At 43.3% G+C, this 25,454-nt stretch overlaps 1 protein-coding gene across 4 annotated transcripts in view; it reads right to left on the bottom strand.

The window, feature by feature from the left end:
- Window positions 1–4,036: 4,036 nt before the first annotated feature.
- The window catches only part of LOC147882229 (FMN binding protein), a 120,121-nt gene continuing 98,703 nt past the window's right edge, over window positions 4,037–25,454 (bottom strand). Inside the window, exon 12 of one of the 4 annotated variants that reach the window (XM_087401802.1) lies at window positions 4,037–4,367. In XM_087401802.1, coding sequence (XP_087257928.1) covers window positions 4,313–4,367 — 55 coding nt within the window. In that variant the 3' untranslated portion in view covers window positions 4,037–4,312. The remainder of the gene's footprint in view (window positions 4,368–25,454) is intronic. The other 3 variants (XM_087401800.1, XM_087401801.1, XM_087401799.1) reach the window with 3 other exon arrangements.

Genomic DNA, 25,454 nt, shown 5'->3' with positions numbered 1-25,454 from the left:
TGCAAGATGTTCTCCATATTTCTATTGTTCATGACATATTTTGCCAAGTGTTATATTGCAAAGCATACCCTTGTGTAAGTGCACTCAAATGGATTGCATGATGTGGTGAATAAGTACTTTCATGGATTTGAAAAACATGTTTGGTACATTTTTTCCAAATCTCAAAGATCTATGCATTTATTCCCCTATGACAATTTCTAAGTATGTGAATTTGTGGTTGGCAATTAATCTTGCTGACCCAAAAAACAATCTAGGGAAGTTTAGTTCTTCACTATGCTTGTCTTGGAATAATCCGAGTGGCTTTTGGTTCTCGAATGATGGTGCTATAAAGTGAACTTGTGTTCATATCCTAAAACTTGTTCAACACTAACTAGATAATGTATAAATGTTCATCTATCAATCACATCCTTGCCCTCCCCCTCTATTATTTCTTGCACAATGTCTTGGTCCTCTCTATTCAGTGCTATGCATGGTTCTTTAGGCCATTTTGTCCTTGATTAAGATTGTTTAGAATATTGTACCTTCATTATTTATTCTTGTGTTATTGCTTTGATACAAAGGAGTTAATTAAAGTGAGTGCATTCATTCACGAGTATCAAAGGTCTAATGTTGCCAATAAGATAAGGTGATTTATATTTGATTTTCTTTTTAATACCAATTATCATGCTTACTTCTTCATCCAAAGCTCAATCAAGAACAAAGGAATAATTTGATGATGTGAGACTTTCAAAAAGAGAATATATCCAAATGAGAAAATCATCCTTTTCCTCAATGGTGGGGCTGGCACCAAGAAAAATTACCTTCTCCTTCTCATCGTGCAAGGGTTGGTAAGATACTACAATCAAGCCAATGACATTAATTTGCCCAAGGTTATCATGCTAGCATACACAAGAAAAGAAACCTACAATATCAACGGCACCACATCACATTCTGTCTTGCACCTGCCAATAGACAACAAGAGTTTGACATCTTTGGCACATGAAAAGCTAGATACTTTACACACTTTACATACAAGTGAATTTGCTTGTATTTTATTATATTTAATTTGTGGGAAGATGAACTCTTAATTTTGTAGACCTTTGCATGCAATCTTTGAAGCAAAATTTTAAAGAGTTCTTTGGAGGTGTGGATGTCATGACTTGTGGCGAAATGATCAACCAAACCCATGAAAGATGCATGGGTCTTCAAACGAAGAAAAAAACCATTGGAATCTACGTTATTTGCATCTCATTTTAAACATATTTTTTCTACGTAAAAGTTATCTTTGTGTAGAGGTTCCAACAAGTAAAAATTCTCAAAATTTCTGACATGAGAGATGACAGTGTATGTCCATGTACACAGATACCTTTTGGTAAGAAGGATAACCTATCCATGGTGAGTCCTTGTGCTCTATGTATTGTTCTTGCAACTAAGGTTGTATAGAAAATTGTTCTCTTGTTAAAATGTTTGTCTTTGAAGGTACTATTTGAACCTCCTTGGCAATTCAAAAAATGGGGGTCCAATTGTCATCAAGTCTTGTTTGTAGTCCTATGTCCATGTGTGGAAATTTAATCCATACATTTTCTTTGCCATTGTATGCTAACATTGTCCTGGACACTCCGTCTACACCATTTACAAGTCCATCTTGTTGATTGATGTTTCTTGAGCATAGCACAATGAGCATTCCCTCTTTTATGTGTATGATTGTCTTGAAACCGTCTGCTGCTTTAGGGTCATCTAAGATGTTCTTGCTATTGCAAGCACCTTTGTGAAGTGATCTATTGCTTTGATGAAGGATTGTTTCCCTTGTGCAATTTTTGGGAATGAGTCATTGTGTTTGTTCATTTGCAAGTTTGTGTAGAAGAGATGTTGAAAAGTATGGTCTTATGGTAGTGGACGGGGACGCTCTTTGTTTATGTAGTCGATTTGTTATTTTGTGTGAGTACATTTTTAAAATGAGCTCAAAGCCACCATTATCGTTTTGTCTCATTCTTTTTTTCAACTCATACATTTAACCTTGTCTATCCAATATATGTTTGCTAAACACTACATCAAGATGGCAAACTTTAAGAAATTAAACTCAATTTCCCAAACATATAACAGCAATGTCTATTCCTTGAATGTAAGATCTTTCACCAAGTATAGCATTGACATACAAGCAACACAAGATCCAATAACATCACATGTCATGCGTTTGCAAGAGAACTAAACAAGAAACTTTCAAACATTCATGCCTTAAGAACTTACAGCATTGCCAAATTTTTCGTTCTTCAGATCTTGTATTTTAATAAACAAAGCATTGACACTTCAAAATCATCATAAATACACCACAAATGGCATAAAATTTACAAAGGCTCACATTTCAAAGTGCCAAAAGCATTACATAAGTGTCAACATTTACAAGAGTCCACCAATTAACATTGCCATTTTCTTCAAACTCTTGTAAAATATAATTTACAAAATACATAGAGAAAATAAATCCAAGTTTCTGCTCAATGATTTTAACACTGACATGTCTAAAGGCACAAGGAATTCAAAAGAGCTTTAACTCATAATGCAAAAGCTCAATTACCATTTACATATACATGAACCTATGACCATTTACGATAGCCTACTCGATCACATCTACAGCAACATACCTACACACCTCACAAGTTGTGGAACACCACTCCATGACATGTATTCGCATATATGTGATTGAGAAAAGGAACTACCCCTCTCACTTCCCACAAACATAATCTCCCTTGGAAAACTCTATATCTTTTCTTTTCTTTCCTTCTGCACAGACAAAATGGATGTTACACCTTGTTTTACCTAGAGGAAAGAAATGTTTTAAAAAAGGATGCAAATCAACAATCAACAATTAGAAAAGGTAACTGGCTACTTTGTAGCTTGCCTCTTAGGATCATAGCTCATTATCTAGTGTATCATGTGAGCAAGTCCCAAAAAACAAGATGGAGGACTATATCCAAGAGAAACAAAAATGATGCATGAACCTAATGCTAAGGCAACTACTAGATGAAGAATTGCTTTAAGAGCTACATTTATTTTTGGAGTCCATTAACCATGGTGGCTATCATGCTTTGATCAATTGTCCTCGGAGAGGAGCTAGTGGGGCAATAATTTACTCCAAGAAACCATTAAGCATAAAATAGTTTGTCAAGATGAGATAGGAGAAACTATGGCAATTAAAGTTTTCTTTCAAGACTACATTTTGCTTGCTAAATGTTTATGCATCTAATGACACTAAAAAGAGCGTAACTGTTTGGGATAGCTTGATAGATGCGTCATATAGGTCCCAATGGCTACTTATAGGGGGGAACATGACTTGGAGGCAAAGAAATCGGTCCCATAGCAAAAGGGAAAAATTCCTCACTGAGTAAGAATCATGGTGTAAGCCTGGGGAAGAAGCTGAACATAGACCAATAAACAAAGGGACTCTTATGTCAAGCAAACAAAATTAACACATTCTTAATGGAGATAGGCTTGAGTGGACCAATAACTACCTAATGTTCTATATGTAACCTACAGAAGTATGGCAATTTGGCTACTTGATAGAGATAGTCTTAAGTGGTCCAATAAGTATTCAGACTTTGTGGATAGTCACATGATTATTATTAGAGGGCCTTGTTTAAAATTGTGATACTACATGAAAAAGTGCAACATAGAGATAAAAAGGATTATCCATCTACCAAGGTGCCTTATTGAGAAACCTTGATTGAATACCATAGTCTAGGTTAGTTCATTTTTGTGTGCTCTCAATAACTAAGCTAAGCCTATTGTCTTCCCTTTTTTCCCTCCTATGCTGTATCAAGCTATCCCTCCTTTACTCCTTACTATTATGGAAAGAAACTCATTGTGCATATCTTTAAACATTACATTCATGAAGGGCAAATGTAGGTGGAGGCATGTGTGGTCCATTGTCCTGATGATCCTCTTATAAATTTGTGCTTAGTGGGTCCTTTCATGTAGACCAATTTACCCTCATTATACATAGCTCTCGTTTGTTAAGATTCTACATTCTACTTTATCATGATCAACCGCTTAAAATTGTGCCAAAGAAACACAAAAATATTCTTAAATAATTTCTCTATTTGGATACAAGCCTCTTTAACTTCTAATAGAAAACTACGCAAATAATCTTGCATATATATAACATTTTGAAGATTTCATAAATCTAATAAGAATGGAAACCCTTTGAATTTTGAAAGAATGAAAGCCATTTTTCCAAATGGGACATTTGCCCATATCACGCATCCCAAAAGAAATCTACTAACCAAGCACTCAATAAACTTATTCATATTTACAGCTATAATCTGAATTCACAAAGGCTTCACAATGGAAGTCTCGGATTGTCCAACATTTCTATGATCAGTGTCTTGACATCCCTACAAAAAAAAGAAAAAAAAGGAAAAGAGCATTATAAAAAATGCTGCAAAAATCATGCATACGTCATAAGAAAGATAAAAGCCCAAAATACATTGTACAAGATATGCGGACTGCACACAGAATGCTATGTAACTAGATGATCCATAAACATGCACGAACTCCAAACGTCAAAGAGAAAAACAGAAAGTCCTACACATAATTGCTTAACTAGTTCAATGATGGTACATTGGTACATGCATCCTAAAGAGCAGTTGCAAAATAGCATCAACAAAATCTATGGTACGAGGTTATCCATAATCATTGTCATGTTAAGTACAATATTGGCCCTTTTGCTTTCATTAGTTCCTAATCATGCTTGTAGCTCGTTTGAACCCTCTCATGCATGCACATATCCATGTACTATGCCCAAGCAAAGATCTATACTATACACGGGCCTTTGTTCTTGGTTCCGGTTCTGACAAGACACTGAGGACAGGGGTAGAATCGACCAAGATGAAGCCTTCGCTTAGGGGCAAGTGAAAAATAAGTACTTTTTATAATGAACTAATGCCAGATCATATATACATTTGATATTCAAGAACTGATTTGAAACGAAACCTAGTATAAACTCTTACCAGGGTACTTATTAGTTACACATCACCTATCAAGAGATCCATTTTGACCATAAGCTAGCTTCGATCTGCGCCGCACGCCTCTCTACATGCTTGCTGGTATTGATGACACTCCCTTGCTAGAAGATAAAGCTGCTTTGATCACCCCCTCCCTTCTATTCCCACTCTTCAGCCTTTCCTCCTAAACACCATATCCACCCACTCACCACCCATTGGATCAGTCGCCTGCAATGGCTGTTATGATGATGGGGTAAGGCATTGCACCATCAACTTACATTCAAGACCAAGCATCCCCTCTCAATTGACGCAGAGACCAAACAAGAATATCACCATCTGGTCTGTTAGAAGAAGAGGGACTTCATCCATCAAAATGAAACTCCAGACTTTCGTCAGAAGTTTCTTGAGCAGAGATCCCCATCCCCCTTATTGACTCGTATGCACACATACTTGATGACAACAGCTGACCCTAGACCTCTCACAGCTACATCATCCTACCTCTTGTTCACATTGTACCACCAGTGATATCAAACATTCAGCCTTGAAGTTACACAATGGCCGAGCCAAAGATCATGAGAGGCTATGCATTGAATATACTGCATATGGACTGGATACTCTAGTTCTGATGTTAGCAAACTTATTTAAGTGGTTTGCACCGGTCTCCCTCACACCTAGACCGTCAACACCATCATCCTCATCCATAAGTAGGGCATTCCATGAGCCCATGAAACTACGGGACCATTATGATTGGGCATGTCATGTCTAAGATTTATGCCTCAGTACTTGACACTCAAGTTGGTTGGTTTGCAGAGAGAGTCAGGGATTCAAATATATTGAGGCAAGCATGTTTCCACACAGAGCACACATGATGGAACACAATCTCATCTTGAGATATGTATCATTGAGAGCCTATCTATAAGACTTAGGGTACAATTGGCACCTTATATGGGCGATCATGACACTTTGAGCAGGTATCAGGTAGAGTCAGACCGCAAGTGGATGGACAGAGGAGATTATGAGCACAATCGAGGTCAAACATGGTTGCCTTTATAATCGACCTTCTTTGGGCTCTATATTGACAAACTTGAATCATTCATCATGACAATAGGTTCGACATGCTCACCCTTATTGAATCCCTAGCCCAATCCTCCTATGTGAAGATGATGTGACCTTACTCTGTTGAGGGTCTCTAGTGACATTTGTACACACTTATTTTTGTGAGATACATGATGTGCAGGTCAATCTTGGAAAAACCAAGGTCATGATCTCCAACACATCGCAGGCAGCTGCCCACACAAGCAGTACACTTTGGACAGGTATCAATGGTGGGCAGCTGCCCACCACAAGCAATTCGCCTTCGTGGAGCAGAGGGCATCTCAATGCCAACGTGAGGAACACACCTGCACCTATACGACACCCAGGAAATTGAGTTAGAGGAGCACTTCGCATTCAAATACCCTATGTATTATGAGATATGAAGACCACCATTGCCTATTCAGGAGCAGAATTGCACCACTCAATTTCCTTTTCCAATCTCGATCAGCAACATGTGACAATCTTTCCATTTGAACATAGAGACCGGCTCCTTTGAGCCCAGAGGTGAAAACAAGAGCACCCATTGGAGGCCACTCAGTTTCCTTCGCCAATCTCAATCAGCAACATGTGGCAAACTTTCAATTTGAACATAGAGACTGACTCCTTTGAGCACAGAGGTGAGAACAAGAGCACCCATTAGAGGCCAGTCACCATCCTTCGGGATCCCCAAAGGGCAGTGAACAGATAACAACCAGCAAATACTCAATTTACAGCCACTTAGAACTTTCCACAGCAAATAAAATTAACTTAGAACAGAACACCCGAGAGCTAGATCGCCCCCGCCCTAAACTTAGCACCCCTTTCGGTATTTCTTTATCTTTTATTCAAAAGGCATGCAAATAATTGCACCGCAGTGCATCAATCCACAGATAGCCAACTGAATAATCTGTTCACAAGCACTTCCGTCCTGCTCTGCAATCACAGAAAAGGCATCCTAGTCCAGTTCAACATTCCATGGCGGCCCTTGTTCTGAATCTAGCTGAGGGTTCTAACCTAGTGCTCTGATACCCACTAGGGGAGTCCTGGCAGGAGGGAAATCAGCCCTATCTGTCTTGGTAGCTCTGAATAGCCGTCAAGGAAGTCCTAGCAAGACAGAAGCAAGCAAAACAACCACACCTGGCTGTCCTTGGCAGACAGAAAGGCCAGTGAAGAATCTAAGGCACTAGGAAAGCTCCCGGAAAGCAATGAACCAATAGGAAATCTCGGGAAACCCTGGGAAAAACAGCAAGCAGGGAAAAATGAAATTCCCTTGTAAGATCTCTAGCACCCGGGTAGATGGAAATCAGCAAAAGCAACCCTGGAAGACCTGCTGGAGGAGTATCGCCAACTCTGGAAGCCTCTTGGTGAAATGCGCAATTCCTAGGAGCACCTGGCTGGCCTGGAAGATAAAGAAAACCTGAAAGTGGAGTGCGGGAGACCACCAAAGCAGCCCAGATCAAGAGAAAACTGAAAGTGATTTGCCAGAAGAGCTTTCTGGCAGATTGCGAATTTCTGGAACAGGCTAGGGAGCTCCTACAAACTGCGAAATTGCCCAGAACAGCCCCGTGGGCAACCAGAACACTGAATCGTCCAATCTAGAAGCGGAAAGAAGCCTGGAAAAGTGCACAATCATCAACTGCCTGTCCTGAAAGGCACCCTGGCAAATTGCGATTTTAGCAACCAGCCCTGAACAGGCTGCTAGTAGATTGTGATTTCCTGTAGCAGCACCTGGAAAAGGCAATTGTGCTGTCCTGAATCTGGCAGGGCTCCCAGGTGATAGCAGATCTGACAAACAGGCTCTCGGAAGGTGTCTGGACAGTTGAGAAGCAAGAAAAACGAGATTATGAACTGAGAGAAAGCTGAACCAGCCCTAACTTAGCCCCCAATCCACTTGAGCCAAGAATAGCTGCCCTTGCTTGCCCTACGAGTCACAATATTTTTAACCCTCTCTAACCCTCAGATCCTTTGCCTTGGCCCATGGAATTAATTGCACTAAAGCGTCCTTTACAGATTTAATCAATTTGAGGCTTGGTCAATCACCGTAAATTCCTAAAAATTAGAAATTCACGTCCCCATGACAGACCCCCCCTCTTGAAACACAGCAAATGTCCTCATTTGCTACTTGAGATCTCTGGAGAGCGATCTTGATTTTCCCATCTAAGTTTTCCACAAATTTATTAGCTTCAAAGATTTTATCTTTGGTGTGCAGAATGGGCAGAACTTTCCTATATCCTTCTACAATCTCAAAAGGAGCCTTTCCTGTAGAAATATGAACCGTGTTGTTATAGGCAAACTCAATGAGTGGCAAGTATTGCTCCCATTTTGCCTTGTGATCCGAAACATAGCAGCTCAAGGGATCAAGGGTGGTGCATTGGCTTCTTCAGATTGCCCATCAAACTGTGGATGAAACGAGGATGAGAAATTCAGCGTGGTACCCACATTTTCAAACAATCCTCTCTTGAACAAAGCTTGTCATCAGTAGTCTGTGGCATTCCATGGTATTTAAAGACATGAGATATGAAAAGCTTTGCCATCTAGTTTGCTAAATTTTCTTCCTCACCGGAATAAAATGAGCCGGGTTACTGAACCTACAAATAGGTCCAGATACCATCATGACCTAATGGTGTATGAGGAAGATCAAAGATAAAGTCCATAGCAATGCTTTGCCACGGTCTATCCGGAATGGGGAGTGGCTGTAACGGTCCAGGGGTTTTCTGCCTGTCATACTTCACTTTCTGGCAGGTGATGCACGTCCTGACATATGCCCCAACATCACGTCGCAAAGCTGGCCAGTAAAATAAGTGCTCAACAACCTTCATAGTTGTGTCAATTCCTCTGTGTCCTGCATAAGGCGGAATATGACTTTCAGCCATTACCTTGGCTCTCAACTGCTTTGTGAAAGACAAAAGGCCATGCATCTACAAAAAACCATCTCGAAGAGCATAATGATCATTCCTCTGACCCTCAGACAACCGATCATCATCTGAAGCATATTGCTCTTTCATGGCATCAAATTCATCATGATAGGCAATAGAAACAGCAGAAACTTGGGGCTTCTTGGATACCGCATTCGGCATTGGCCTTCTAGAGAGTGCATCTGCAACAAGATTCTTGTTTCCAGGAGCATACACAATCTGAAATTAAAACATAGATCGAAAATTGGCCCAGTGCATGTGCTTCTCAGATAATTCTCTGTGTGAGAAAATACCTCAGCGAAGAATGATCCATCTAAACATAAAAATCAGCACCTAGCAAATAGTGCTTCCATTGTTTGAGAGCATGAATTACAACAAGCATCTCCGTTTCATAAATCTGAAAATTCATCTCCGTGGCCTGCAACACCCTGCTATCATAAGGAACGACCCTTCCATCCTGCATAAGAACTCCTCCAATGCCATTGCCACATGCATCACACTGGACATCAAAGGGCTTTCTCAAGTTTGGCAAGATCGGGATGGGGTCAGAACACAACTTTTCATTCAGCTCTTCAAAAGCTGCAATTTCTTTGGAAGTCCAGCGAAAAGATACTCCCCTCTTTTGCAAAGCATGCAGAGGTGAGCATGACAAGATACTCATAAAGCCCAAAAGTGGTCCTAAAAGCCGTCTTGTGCACATCTTATGGTCGAATGCCATCTAATGAAACCCGCTCTTCAAATCAATGTGGCTGAAAATGGAAGACCCCTCAAGTGTTTCTAGAATATCATCAATCTAGGGAATGGGAAACATGTTCTTCACCCTGATCTTATTCAGTGCTCGGTAGTCGATGCACATCAGCCAAGATCCATCCTCCTCCTGCACCAACAGGACACGAGAACAATACAGGAAAAAACTGGGCTTTTTGCAGTAATTCATTTACCTAGCTCAATATTTCTTCGCGTTGGGCCGCGCTGACCTTGTACGGGGGTATATTCGGAGAACTACTACCTGGTACAATATCTATAGCATGGTCTTCAAGCCTCTCGGGCGGAAGTTCCCCTGGTAAAGACTCTGAAAAACAATCTTGAAACTGAAACAAGAAATCTGTCCACTCTTTATCTATACCAGAAAGAGGCGGCTGATCATCTTCTCTCTCTTTTTCTTTTGCAAAAATCAAATACACACAAATATGCTTTTTTATTACTGAAGTAATTGCAAAAGCAGATACAACTGGAATGGACTCTCCTTTGAGTTTTACATCAAGCACATGAGTCTTTCCCCTGTGAGTCAAGGTGACTGTTTAATTGAAAGTATCTACAATAGCCCGAAGACAGTAACACCATGGAATGCCAAAAAGTACGTCACAACCATTCAGAGACATGATGCAAAATTCTTCAGTATCAACATAGCTCTGGATATGAAGACGAAGCTTCCCAATGATCGCAGTGATGGATGTTCTCAACCCTATAGCAGCCACATCTACTTGCGCAAGTGAACCCATCTCCTCAAGGCGTACACCAGGTTACCTGCTAACTCAGGAGAAATAAAATTCGCTTTAGCACCTGAGTCGAAGAAAAATAGAGCGGTCTGTCACGAACTTTGCCCCAAGCTCTACAAAGCTCCGTATCATCTTCTTGTTTCTTATCAATGATCATGTCACGTACAAGGCCAGCAGATGGCTTTTGCTTCTTGCTCTTCGCATCAGCTTTGGGTTCCGCCTTCTATTCATCTCTATCATCTGAGGGAGGCTTTCTTTTCTTCTTGAGTGGGCATTCATGCACCTGATGGCCTTCCTCTCTGCAGTAGAAACGTATGTTCTACTCTCTAAGGACATGTTTCTCCTCTTCTGTCAACCTAGTAGGCCTTGACCTGAGCACACGCCGCTGCCCTGCAACCATAGTAGCACTGGAGGGTCTTCCAAATCTGTCCTTTTTGTTTTGAGTCCTTCCTTTTGAAGTCCTCTCTCTTTTTGAATTCTTCTCTCTTGCTGCCCTTAAAACCAGTGGTCCTGACCTGCAGCAAAGCATAAGCCGTATTGGCATTCTCGATCAAGTGCAACATGTTAGAAACCTTGGACTTACGTGCAGAATTCTCGAATTTCCCCCGGCAATCCACAAAAATATTTCTCTACTTGCTCAGACAACAGAACATGCCGATAGGAGCTAAATGGCAATAGGGCTTCCGGAAATTTCTTATTCTATTCTTCCAAATTATGGCAATTCTCTGCATCCAACTTATGCCAAGCCGTCGTGATGTCAACTTCAAATGTGGTGGTCAACCATGCAGCTGAAAAGACCTGCTTAAACTCCACCCATGTGGTGGGTGCTCTCCCTTGCAAGAGAAGATTCGTCCACCATTGCAAAACGTTTCCCTTTAAGAAAGTTGTCGCTTTGCAAATTTCGGATGAATCTGTGGAATTCCCACCTCAGTATGCTGCATCAAATTGATGAATGAAGGTGAGAGCTTTCAACTTGTCTTGGCTCCCATTGAAAGTGTCGAATTTCATAGCTGAACCACCCTCCCTTGGGCATGAGATTATCATAAGTAGGTGGCTGTAAATGCGGGGGCTGCATCATATTGCCAAGATTTGTGACACTCTGTCCACTATTCACTGCAGGATTGACCATTCCTGGTCCCATTGCATTCAAGCTAGTCATTCTTGAAAATTCCCCAACATACCGGACATGGCCGTCTGCATTCCTGGCTGCATCCCATTTTTTCCATGCATCATATTAGGCATCATAGCCAGCATACCTTCGAACATATTTCCTTGATAGCCTTGCATGCCAGGCTGAAGTCCATAAGGGAAATTTCGAGGCATCCCCATGCCTTGCTCAGGCTGTCCAACCATTGCCTGAAACACTGAACCTTCTCCAAAATAACCTGTGGGCATAGAAGATGGAGGGAAAGTCTCCTGTCCTGAACCGTAAAATGGGCAGCTATGGGGATTTCCACCCATACCTGATGTAGGAGGCATTGTGCCAGCCTGTGGAGTCTTCTCCTTTTTCTTCTTCTCACGCTTCAAAGGTGCACTCACCCGTTCTACAAAGGATGGATCCTGCATCAACTGCGCAAAAGTCTGAGCGGCTTCCTGCAACTGTACTCTGAACTGTTCATCTGCATTTGGCTCCTCAACCTCTTCCTCTTCATGACAAGAACCCTCCGTGACATGCTCCGATTGAACAGGCTCTTCATCATCTTCCTCCCACCATGCAGTATAACCCAAAGACTATGATTTCTCCTCAGCATCCATGCTATGTGCCATGGCTCGAAAATTCTCGTGGCTGCAAATTTATTACAGTAACCAGTATTTGCTGCCCCGACCCGAACAGAACCACGGGCTCACCCTCTTGAAGAAGATGGCGATGTCCCGACAATAGAACCACTGTAACCGGCCTTCGCGATCCCCAAAGAACAGTGAACGGATAACAACCATCAAATGCTCAATTTACAGCCACTTAGAACTTTCCACAGCAAGTAGAATCGACTTAGAATAGAACACCTAAGAGCTAGATCGCCCCCATCTTGCACCGGACACCAGATTGGCCCTAAGCTTAGCACCCCTTTCGGTATGTCTTTATCTTTGATTCAGAAGGCATACACATACAAGAATTGCACCGCAGTGCATCAGCAGCCAACTCAATAATCTGTTCACAAGTACTTCCGTCCTGCTCTGCAATCACAAAAAAGGCATCCCAGTCTAGTGCAACGTTAAATGGCGACCCTTCTTCCGAATCAGGCTGAGGGTTCTAACTTGGCAGCTCTGATACCCACTAGGGGAGTCCTAGCAGGAGAGAAACCATCCCTATCTGTCTTGGTAGCTCTGAATACCTGTCAAGGGACTCCTAGCAAGATAGAAGCCAACAAAACACCCACACTTGGCTGTTATTTGTTTGGAAATGGAGTCAAGATGAGTCAGTTGGTGTGTTCTAGTAAGTTCTAGTGTGAGTTCTAGTCTAGTGTATCCTATGGATGCCACGTGTCACATTGGGAGTTATCCCATATGCATAGGTGTTCATATGTGTGTGTGCGCTCTTATATAAGAGCTGTACTTATCTAGTGTCAAATCAATCAAGTATCAAGCCTACAAACTCTTTGGTCTACATGTGAGTACTTTCATTTTGTTCATTGCTCTTGATATTTCATTTCCATTTCATTATATCTCTCTTTGAGCATTATTATCTCTCTCCCTAGCCTGCCCTCTCTCTCTCCCTCTCCACCATGCACCTTCATGTGGTATCAAAGCCTCCTTTCCTACCTTTCCCTTCTCCATGCTCAATCTAGAGGATGAGGGGAGCCCCAAAATGGAAGCCATCCTCTCCTTCATGATTAAGCTCCCTTCCACTCCTTTCTTCCCATCTTGTTGTCTTCTCCTACCTTAGCTTCACCTTCGGAAGCTATGGAGCTTGGTTTGTTGCCCATGTGAAAAGAAGCAACTCCTGTCACCATTCTTGTGGGCATTTGTGGGCGTCTTCGTACAGGAAAAACACAAGCTTTTTTTTAATCAAAACAGTCCTTTTTTTACTCAAAAACAGCTCGTTTTTGCCGTTTTGGGAGCATTTTTGTCTTCAGTTCCAATCCTCAGTTTTATCTCTTTTCCTGGTCCTAAACTGAAGTTGCCATTTCCCGAGGTACACAACATCACCCCATTACTGTCTTCCTCTCTTATCAACGCCAACGCTCACCAAGGTCACTGTTAGCTGAGATCATTTCTTCTATCGTCAACCAACAAGTGGATTTGGTCCCTTAGACAACATACTGAGGTTCCAACATTCATGGACGGCTCACACACTAGTTCTCTTGCAAGGACCATGGCTCTTATGCAAACAGTTATGCTAGCCTATGTGTTTCCTTTTGTAGACACACCATAGTATACTTCACATCTACTTGTTTCTTTGCGTCTCCGACATCAGCCTTATGAGTGGATGCCCCTTTAGTGGCTCCATCCCTTAGCTTTTATTTATTTAGTTTTCTTCAGTCTTGTAGATCCTTCGGTCTTTTGAAGACTTTAATAAACTCTCTCTCTCTCTCTCTCTCTCTCTCTCTCTCTCTCTCTCACACACACACACACACACACAAATCTTGACACAAATCTAGAATACTCATAGCACAATCACTGAATTTTTAAAGCCAGACAATACTGACCCGCAAGACTCACAGAGACGGGGGCTGCGTGGACCCGAGCCAAAGTCAAGGACACACCAGACTCGACAACGCACTGAGGCACATATCACACTAGGGGACTGACACGTCCCAGCACTCCTGAAACCCCTGATCTGCAAAACAACCACACACAACATCAGAACTGAGCAGGCTGCTCACCACCCAACCGTGACATCTACGGGATGCGATCCCGAATCAGAAGATGTCCCCTCCGAGCCACGAGCTGAGCTACTGGCACGAACTCCCTATCAGATCCAAACCAGCCTGGTGTCCCATACCACCAGGTGGCGCTATGAAGCCCTGGATCTGTCACTGGGCCTTGGGCTACGCTAAGATGCAGGCGCGCGTCCGCGACTCAATCCAGGATCAGACCTAGCACCTGGGAACGAGACTTGCTCCCAACTGCACATCGAGAACTGAACCCCCTGGGCCTCTTTTATAGACTCGGGCCCCGGCGCCAAAAATAGCGAAGACCTATAAATAGTTCGTACCCTTGCCACTCAACCCGAGAATCAAGCCTGCCTAGCTCTAAGCCTCCCCAGGCTAACCTGAGCTAGTTCTGTGTACCTAGTACACGTTAGATACCAATCCGTGCACATGACATACTCCCCCTCCTCTAAGAACTCACTCCTGAGTTCGCTAAGAAATCTGGAAATGTTCTTTGGAGGTTTTGTAATGTCTCCCATGTTGCATCCTCCTCAACACGATCCTTCCACTTAATCTTGTATTCCGTGATAGTACGATTTCGAATCTGTCTTTCACGAAATTCAAGAATAGATTCAGGTTCGTGAGGAATAAAAGTCAAATCTGTAACTTCTATAATCTCATGAGGAGAAACAAGTTGATCATCTGCACCCAATACTTCTTTCAGTCTACTGACATGAAAGACTGGATGTACTTTAACATCAGGAGGCAATTCTAGTCGATATGCAACTGGTCCAATTCTTTTAATGACCTTGAATGGGCCACAGTATCTGGGGGATAATTTCGGAACCAAACCAGTACTTAGGCTCTTGGATTCCTTAGGAATTCTCAAATATACCATCGTTCCTTCAGAGAACTCTCTAGGTGAACGATGTCTATTAGCATAAAATCTGTCCCGATCTTGGGCACTTCTAATAGACTCCTTGGCAAACTGCAACATTTCCTGCATGTCTTGCAAGAAGTTCTTAGCAGCATCATTTTGAATCCCTTTTAATCCAACCATAACTGGTGACTTAGGTTGAAACCCGTACATAAGCATAAAAGGACTATAACCTGTACTAGAATGCTTTGCACTGTTGTAAGCAAATTCAATCATGGGTAGATAATCTTCCCATGAAGACTGTCTCTTAGATACATATGCCCGAAGCATGTCTTCAACCAACTGGTTGACCTTCTCTGTACTGCCATCGGATTGTGCATGATCCGAGGAACTCATACTTAGAGTAGTTTCCAACTTCTCAAATACAAGTGTCCAGAAGTTACTTGTAAACTTTGAGTCCCTGTCACTGACTATGTCAGATGGCAAACCATACAGCTTGAACAAGTGGTCCACAAACTCGTGAGCCAACTGAACAGCTGAAATAGTTGTTCTTGTAGGTAAGAATCTAGCCATTTTTGTCAAACGGTCGACTATGACCCAAATAGAGTCATGACCCTTGCGCGTTCGAGGTAAACCAGTAATAAAATCCATGGAAATACTTTCCCATTTATTACCTGGAATCTGTAATGGCTGTAATAAGCCCGCGCTCCTAAGGCGTTCAGCCTTAGTAACTTGACAAACTCGGCGTCTATGTATACCTGGATGTCCCGCACTAGGAGCATCATGACACTCCCAGAGAATCTTGGATTTAAGGTCCAGAACATCAGGCACACAAATCTTTTCATTCCGGAACAGCAAGCCGTTCCTAATCATCCACTGACCTCCCGCCACCTGTATCCTAGGTGGCACAATCCCTGAGTCCTGGTCAACCATGGAGCTCCCATCCTAGACTCTCTGCCAATAAGAACTGAAATGACTATCAGTTGCGTATAGCCCTCTCAAGGATTGAAATAGGTCTGAGGATATTTCCGTAAATGACAAAGCATTTACAAACTTAACTCGACTTAAGGCATCCGCCACACTATTCAAAGAACCCTTACGATAACGTATTTCGAAATCAAAATCCTGCATTAACTCTGCCCATCTAGCTTTCCTTCCTCTCAATTCTGAGCCATCACACACATACTTAATTAACTGGTGATCAGTCAATACAAGGAACTTTGAACCATGCAAGTAGTGTCTCCAAACCTTGAGAGCATACACTACAGCATAAAGTTCCTTCTCCAGTGTGGGCCAACGATACTGAGTGTCGTCTAGCTTCTTACTCTCAAAAGCTACAGGTCTGCCCTCTTGGAATAGAGCTGCCCCAATCGCATATTCACTCGCATCGGCCTCTAAAACATAAGGCCGGGTAGGATCGGGTAATGCAAGAACGGGTGCTTCCTTGATAGAAAACTTCAAGGTTTCAAAAGCCTTGTTCATTGCATCATTCCAAGAGATCGGCTGGGTAGACCTGCGTGCACGACCTTTCAATATGTTGGTCAAGGGTACCGTGATTTGTGAATAATCACGAACTGACTTCCGAAGAAATACCGTAAATCCTAGGAAAGAGCGAAGTTGTTTCACAGTCTGAGGGATAGGCCATTCTAAAACCTTCTGGATACGATCCAGATCAATGCTAATACCTTCAGAAGAAATCTTGTGTCCTAAGTAAATGATCTCCTTCATAAAGAAGTCACATTTACTCATCTTGGCATAAAGCTTATGCTGTCTTAGAACAAGTAAGACAACCCGAAGGTGTCCTATATGATCCTCAAGCGTTTTACTATATACCAAGATATCATCTAAGAACACTACAACAAATTTACCCAGATAATCTCTGAACAAATCGTTCATCATCTGCTGAAAAGTAGCAGGAGCATTGGTCAAACCAAAAGGTAATACGAGGAACTCGTAATGACCATACCTAGTCCGGAATGCGGTCCTATCTATGTGTTTAGCATAGATACGGATTTGGTGATAACCCGTACGCAAATCAATCTTAGTGAAATACTTCGCTCCGGCCAAACGGTCTATCAAATCATCAGAACGAGGTAAAGGATAGCGGTTCTTAATTGTAACTTTATTTAGTCGTTTATAATCTATACACATCCTCCAGGAAGAATCCTTCTTCTTTCTTAAGAGGACAGGTGCACCCCAAGGAGATTTACTTGGGCGGATATAGCCCATATTCAGGTAATCCTGAAGCTGGATAGCTAACTCATCCTCCTCTACCTGGCTCATCCTATACGGTGGTACACTGATAGGTTGAGCCCCTGAGACTAAGTCTATGCGATGATCTACTGCCCTTTCTGGAGGTAAACCTTCCGGCAGTTGAGCTGGGAATACGTCCTTAAAATTATCTAACAACGTTCTCAATTCCCGGTGTTCAAAACACTTAATTCATTTTTGTTAATTACCGAAACAATAAATGAAGAAAGTGGAATCAAAACACACTGATAGACATCATAATGAGAATTGTTTAATATATTCCGAAGCTGCATCGCAGATACAATAGGCCCCTGAGAAGGGGGGATTTTATCACACTGAATACAAAATTGGGTGTCCTTGTCTACAAAAGAAAGCGTGTGCTCCGTCCATCCGATCTGAATATTGTGGGTTTTAAACCACTCTATCCCGATCAGCAAGTCTACATGCTCCAGATGCATAACATAACATGTAAGAGCTCCCGTGTAGGCTTGAATCCGGATGGGAAGCGCTTCAACCTTGCGATCCCGAAACTGCTTCCCAGCTGGAAGCTGCACCTCGTAGGTGTGGTCGCTAGGTACTGTGGACAGCCCCATCTTCTGCACAAATTTGTAATTAACAAAATTGTGAGAGCTGCCCGGATCAAAGAGAATGTGAACCTGTTGGTCCCTAACTTCTCCATAAACTCGGAAAAGATCATGGGAACCAAACAACGAAGTATTGAAAGTACAATTACAAGAAAGGGGGCAGGTAATGACATTTACTGAAATACCTGTCATCGTGACTTGGTTTGCTCCCTTGGCTGCGGTACGTGGACCCGCCTGGAGCTTCGGTCCTAGCACCAACTTTTGGTTCTTCCGCTTAGGACACTCATTCTTTGTGTGGCCCCGCTCCTCGCAATAGAAACATCGGCCTTCTTTCTTGAGCCTGAGAGTGCGAAGGAAACGGGCCTTACCATTCTTTGCTGGAGTTAAGCTTTTCCTGGAGGCGTTGTCCGTAGACTTCGTCTCCGCAATACCAGTCGTATGCTGAAAGAACTTGCGTTTGTTCTTTCCACTCGTTTCGGTAACTGTGGTTGCCTTGGTACCGGCCATGGTATCATCATATATGCGTGCATATGTCATGGCCTCCTGCAACGTTGTGCACTTGTTGTTCTTTATCTGCAACTTGTAGGAGTCTGGCAAACCATCCACGAAGAAACCTAACAAGGTTATTGGATCCATTTTAGTGGCCCTGGTTTGCAGATCCCTAAATCTTTGAAGATAAACTTCAAAGGTCAAATTCAATTTTGACATATCGAGGGCCTTGAGCTTGCCAACGATATCGTAGTCATCTTCCTTCTTCAAGAACTCCTTCCTGAAGATGCCCTCAAAATCTGTCCAAGTATCAGGCTTAGGCTGGAGTTCTTTCCACCAAAGCAAGGCTTTACCTGACATAAACCCTGCTGCAAGCTGAATCTTTTTCTCATCTGGATAGGGGTGAAATTGGAAGTGTACTTGCCACTTGTGCAACCAAGTGTCAACTACCTCCTTTGTTCTTGATTTTTGGTCACCTGGAAAAGGATCCGGAGTTATATTCGGGCCTAGCACGGAGGCCATGGCATCCACATGCATGAGTGCCTGAACCGTGCTAGCCAAAAGAGTCAAAGTAGCTTGTATCCCTTGGAGTTGCTGTGTCAACCCCGATTGATTAGCGTTGACCTGCTCAAATTTACCATCCAGAGCAGTCGTGAACTCACTGAAGGCTTTCTTAGTTATCAGGTCGTCATAGAGACCCTGATCATCCTCTCCCACTGGAGTGTAATCTAAGTCCTGCTCTCCCATAACGAACTCGGGATTTGGAGCATCAGACATGGCTGAAATCTGATTCGATTACAAACGGAGAGAAATAACTGACTGAAACGATGCACGGAGGGAGATGGAGTAGAAGAAAACCGTCCCAGATGAAACTGACAGAAGAGATGCTGAAATCTGGAAGACCACGAGTCCTGGTGCCTCCCCGAATCTGCTAACCGGATGCGCAGTCTGCAATAGGAGCTGTGCGGACTGCTGACTTGGCCTGTACGGCTGCTGACGCAGGCCGTACGGTGGCTGCTGGTGCTGACGCAGCTGCTGTTCGATACAGCAGCTGGTACAAAAACAGGCAGGACAGTCCGTACAGGCTGTACGGCTGTCGCTGGAGCTGTACGGCTGGTACGGCAGCTTCGGGAGTTGCGCAGGGCTATCGCAGACAAGGGCGGATGCAGGAAAGCTGTTCGAACAGGGCGCGGCTGAAGGGCGAGGCTGGCTGGCACAAATTTCGAGGTAGCTTCTCGAATCTTGGGCTGCTTGTGGGTTGCCTAGCACCCAGCCCCCACCTATATAAGGTGCAGGGCTGCCTGATTTGGAAGCTAGGCTTCCAAAAAAGGCTAAGCCCCTCCAGCTTTGGAGGGGTGCTTTTTCGAAAAAAGCACCTGAGCCCCTCCAACTTTGGAGGGGTGCTTTTTCGAAAAAAGCACCCTGTTTCAGCGCAGGCTGCTCGCAGCCCTAGGCGCAGGCTGTTCGCAGCCTGTTGCGCTGGCTGTGGACAGCCTTTTACACAGGCTGTCCCGCTACACTGCCTCGCCTACAACGCCCCTTCCTAAGCTCCGCATCCCCACCTCCCTTGCTGTCTTTTTTCTGCACACCTCTCCTACTTTTCTGCTCTATTTCTCCACCCTCTAAACGTCTCTTAGAGGCCTTCAGAAATTTCGATTCTCTCTCTTTCCTATTCTTCTTTCTTTTCCAGATATCTCTTCACCCCTTCTACCCCAGGTAGACAGCAAAAACGCAGCAGGAAATCTCGAATTTTAGGGCATACCTGGAAGAGAAATCCGTCAAATTTCTCGCATCAGAAGTTCCTACCTCAGGAGTTGGCTCTGATACCAACTGACACGTCCCAGCACTCCTGAAACCCCTGATCTGCAAAACAACCACACACAACATCAGAACTGAGCAGACTGCTCACCACCCAACCGTGACATCTACGGGATGCGATCCCGAATCAGAAGATGTCCCCTCCGAGCCACGAGCTGAGCTACTGGCACGAACTCCCTATCAGATCCAAACCAGCCTGGTGTCCCATACCACCAGGTGGCGCTGTGAAGCCCTGGATCTGTCACTGGGCCTTGGGCTACGCTAAGATGCAGGCGCGCGTCCGCGACTCAATCCAGGATCAGACCTAGCACCTGGGAACGAGACTTGCTCCCAACTGCACATCGAGAACTGAACCCCCTGGGCCTCTTTTATAGACTCGGGCCCCGGCGCCAAAAATAGCGAAGACCTATAAATAGTTCGTACCCTTGCCACTCAACCCGAGAATCAAGCCTGCCTAGCTCTAAGCCTCCCCAGGCTAACCTGAGCTAGTTATGTGTACCTAGTACACGTTAGATATACCAATCCGTGCACATGACAGGGACCTTACTTCCACTGCTTACTAGTCTTGTTGTGCGGGAGTGACTGTAGCACTTGTTTGCCGTAGGGCTACAACAAGGATTTTCTAAGGTTTCCTGAGCTTTTCCGGTCAGTTGATTGCTTTCCGGGAGCTTTCCTACTGTCTCAAAACCTTCAGATCCTTTTGCTTTGTGCAACTGGTCTTTCTGTTTGCCAAGAGCAACCAGGTGTGGTTGTTTTGCTAGCTTTTGTCTTGCTAGGACTCCCTTACCGGGTATTCAGAGCTACCAAGACAGATAGGGCTGATTTCTCTTCTGCCAAGACTCCCCTAGTGGGTATCAGAGCTGCCAGGTTAGAACCCTCAGCTAGATTTGGAAGAAGGCCGCTATGGAATGTTGTACTGGACTGGGATGCCTTTTTCTATGATTGCATAGCAGGACAGAAGTGCCCGTGATTAGATTATTCAGTTGGCTATCCGTGGACTGATGCATTGCAGTGCGATTCTTGTATTTGCATGCCTTTTGAATCAAAGATAAAGAAATACTGAAAGAAGCCCTAAGTTTAGGGCCAATCTGGTGTTCGGTGCAAGACGGGGGCGATCTAGCTCTCGAGTGTTGTGTTCTAAGTTGATTTGGTTTGCTGTGGAAAGTTCTAAGTCGCTGTAAATTAAGTATTTGCTGATTGTTATCTGTTCACTGCCCTTTGGGGATCCCAAAGGCCGGTTACAGTATCCTTGTTAGCAATCCAAAAGCTATAGGATTACCAATTGATATGTGCACCTGCTACAGAACAAAATAAATCCAAGGCTATCCTGAAAGATGTAAGAGTCTAACGGGTGGCATCCAAAAAAACAGTAGTGTCATCAGCAAGCTCACTGTCCCAGATCTCCTCATCCTACCTCAAGGGAAGCCTCAGCCCAATAATTTCAGCTTGAGATCTGAAAAAGATGCTCATGGTTTCATCCACTAACAAGTACAAGAAAGGGGCAAAAGGGCATCCCTATCAAACTGATTGGGAAATCTGAAATCTCTCTTCTCTGATTTGTACAGTGAAGAGACCCCTCTGATCCAAGCATTTGAAAAACCAAAGCCCATAAGGGTGCCAAAGAAACTCCAATCTGTTTTTCATAGGCTTCATAGAAATCCATCAGTAAAATGGCTAACCCTGGCTACTCTACATGGCCCACTTCAAAGCTTCCGAAAAAGAAAAAATATTATAAAAAATGATTCGGGCATGCACAAAACTAGTCTACATATCACGAATAAGATTTTGGGAAAAATTCTGCATTCGCAAACTGATAGCTTTTGCCAAGATCTTATAGAAAGTGCCCAAAAGAGTGATTGGCCTCCATCGCGCAGCCAAATTTCTCTTCTAGATAAGATGAATGAGACCCTCTATAAGTGAATTCAGCATAGCACCGGAGTCCCACACATCTTGCAGGGCTATAGTAACATGGTCCCCAATCATGTCCCAAAAAAAATGAAGGAGGGTGTCAACCCATCTGAGCTTGGACACTTGCCCTTGTGGAGGGTAAAAGGTGCAGTCCTAAATTATGGATTGTTAAAAGGTGCATCAAGTAAGACTCTCATATCCAGTCTCACCAATGCTGAAATAACTTGCCAACTATATGTTTCGCATCATCTTTGGCGGGTGTGTCAAGATCTATAGAAAGGAGACATAAAAATCTGAGCAAATATGTAAAACGACATTAGGATCCGACCCATCACAGTCAAATAGCTGAGAAACACTTTCAGTACTATGTCTTGGGTCAAGAGTAGGGGGGAAGAGTTTATTGACTCTTCCTTCCATCTGTATCAACTCAAGTGCATAAAAGACATACTCCATTCTCTCATCCAAAGAACTCATTGATGAGCCCTTGCTGCAGCAAAGAACTCCTGCAACTACAAGGCGCTCCTAAACCCAAGCATCTGTAGAGCCCTTCTGCTGCTATCTGTTGTTAAAGGCCAACCTCCCGTCTGAAAGTATCATGTCTTCTCATACTAGCAATAGAGTGATAAACATTACTAATACCATAGAGAGCTTCTGCCACAAGTGAAGGAGACGGCACCTTGCCCAGCATATGAGAGATTCAAATCCGTAACACTACCTTCGCAAGGCCCTCCTCTACATGCAAAGCATCCAGAATCTTGACAATGGTTCTCAAACGAGGCTCAGAAACCATAACATACAATCGGAACTGATCCGAGGTGGAAACCCCCGGAGAAATGCAAAAAGATCCAATAATCAACATGTGCATGGATGGGCATTTCACATCTCCTATTTGACCACAAAAATAGGAGCTAGTGAGTTAAAATGTCAAAAGCATCATCTATTCAAGAATCTCTGCCACCACTGAAATGGACAAGAAAAGCATCCCAAGCTGCTCTCTGGAAAGAGTGGCGCCACCTTCCCTAACCCCCTTTTTTTTAATATATATATATACCTTTGTAAGACTAGAATAAGTCCAATCATACAAATTTAGAATTTTTTGTTGTTCTAAAGATCAAAAATCTACAAAGAAAATAAAAGAGAAAATGAAAGAGATGAAAAAAGAGGTAAACAAAAACTTTTATGAAAAGCAAAAGGAAGACATACTTAGCAAGCAAAGCAACACTTATGTCGTCATCAGTGCCCAAGCATAAGCAGCTATACTGGGTTTCTAAAGACCCCTTTTTGTCTAAAGGCAACTCCACCATGTTCAAGTCACCTCCAATAATCCATGAGTCTGAAACTACAACCCATGCAAGTAGTCCTTCAAGAAAGGACATGTTTCTCTCTGTGATTGGGGGCATAAACATTGAGAAGGCCAACCTTATGCCCACCAATATGAAGTGAAATCCATTGTGCTCTAGAAGGTGTGATGGTACCATGTCCACCCACAAGGTGGTGAAATCAATCTGAAACTAAAATGCAAGTTTCTTCCCTAGCACCCAGGAAAGGAGACAAAACTGTGACCCAAAAGAAATTTACCTGACTTTGCATATTCTTTACCATCCAACCCTTTTCTTGAATAAAAAGAATATCAATTGGACTCCAATGACACCTAGATGAAGCTAATTACAAATCAATTGCCTTCGGCAGTGACAAGGAAAACCGCCAAGGCCCTGAATGTTCCAGGCAATAATCCTCATCGACAGAAGGAAGTAGACTAGAAAACCTTACCTGATGGCGGAAACACCTCCTCAATCTCTAGGAGTAGTGGAGGGGAGGAAAGTCCATAGGGAAAGGACCTCCACCTGTGGATTTAGACTCTCTATCCGTAGGATATGGACGAATGTCAACAAAGGTGGATGGCAAACACTCTGCCTCTCCACAACAAGCCAGAGGAGAGAAAGAGTTCCTCTAAACCAAAACCGGTGCCAAAGTCCATAAGATCCCTACCAGCAAAAATGATGTAGAGCCACAGGCCACACCCTTCCCTCGAGCAAGAAGAGGTACATGCAGCGAGGAAGGGGAAGGGGGCTGCTCAAAAGAAGGAGGGGGGCCAGGATCCAGAGGAGGAGGGGGGCTGCTATTCCGTGAGAGTAGCTGAAGGAATGCCAGATCTAGCCACAACCATCTCTAGATCTAGGCATGGTTTTACAAGCCATGTAAAGAGACAAGGATGCGAACAGAGCAAGGAGGCAAAAGGAATGCGCCAAAAGGTATTTGCCCAAAGATGAACACATTCCAAAGCATGATATTGTTGTCTTAGGGGGCGCTGCTAATGCTGGCAGGAGGATCATGCTTGAAATCACACATCAAGTGCTTCTGAGAAGAGGTAGACATGGTGAAGACGGAGAAAGATCAGATCTGGCGAGAGCACAGATCGAAGGCAAAAAGGGAGGGAGGAAGATAGTGAAGAACAAGAGGCTGCCCTCTTCTCTTCTTCCCTTGACAGGACTTCTTAATAGCTCCAACGAGACATGGCGATGTCAATGGCCATTAGGGAGTGAGTGCTTATCTTATTGATCGACATGTAAAAATAGCCTGAATGAGAGCTCAAATCCTCACTTCATTACACTATGCTGCCTGCCTTAAAATTGGAGAGGGAGATTGTGATAAGGGTAGTTACTCTTTCAGCTGGTAGGTTAGCTCAGTATCGAAAATCTGGTCATGGTCTTCCCAAATTATCAGAACTTCATAGGCCAAGGAAATTAGCTCAACGAGGAAATTAGCTCTTGTTCCCTTGACAGGACTTCTTAATAGCTCCAACGAGACATGGCAATGTCAATGGCCATTAGGGAGTGAGTGCTTATTTTATCGATCGACATGTAAAAATAGCCTGAACGAGAGCTCAAATCCTCACTTCATTACACTATGCTGCCTGCCTTAAAATTGGAGAGGGAGATTGTGATAAGGGTAGTTACTCTTTCAGCTGGCAGGTTAGCTCAGTATCGAAAATCTGGTCATGGTCTCCCCAAATTATCAGAACTTCATATTTCAAATGGCCATTAGGGAATGAGTGCTTATTTTATCGATTGACATGTAGAAATAGCGTGAACGAGAGCTCAAATCCTCACTTAATTACACTATGCTGCCTGCCTTAAAATTGGAGAGGGAGATTGTGATAAGGGTAGTTACTCTTTCAGCTGGTAGGTTAGCTCAGTATCGAAAATCTGGTCATGGTCTCCCCAAATTAACAGAACTTCATAGGCCAAGGAA

This window comes from Dipteris shenzhenensis, chromosome 30 (assembly GCF_047967505.1).
Source record: "Dipteris shenzhenensis isolate YYH24624 ecotype China chromosome 30, Dip_SZ_1.0, whole genome shotgun sequence".
NCBI lineage: Eukaryota > Viridiplantae > Streptophyta > Polypodiopsida > Gleicheniales > Dipteridaceae > Dipteris > Dipteris shenzhenensis.
Note: the sequence above shows the minus strand (reverse complement) of the source record. Positions and strands in the feature narration are given on the sequence as shown.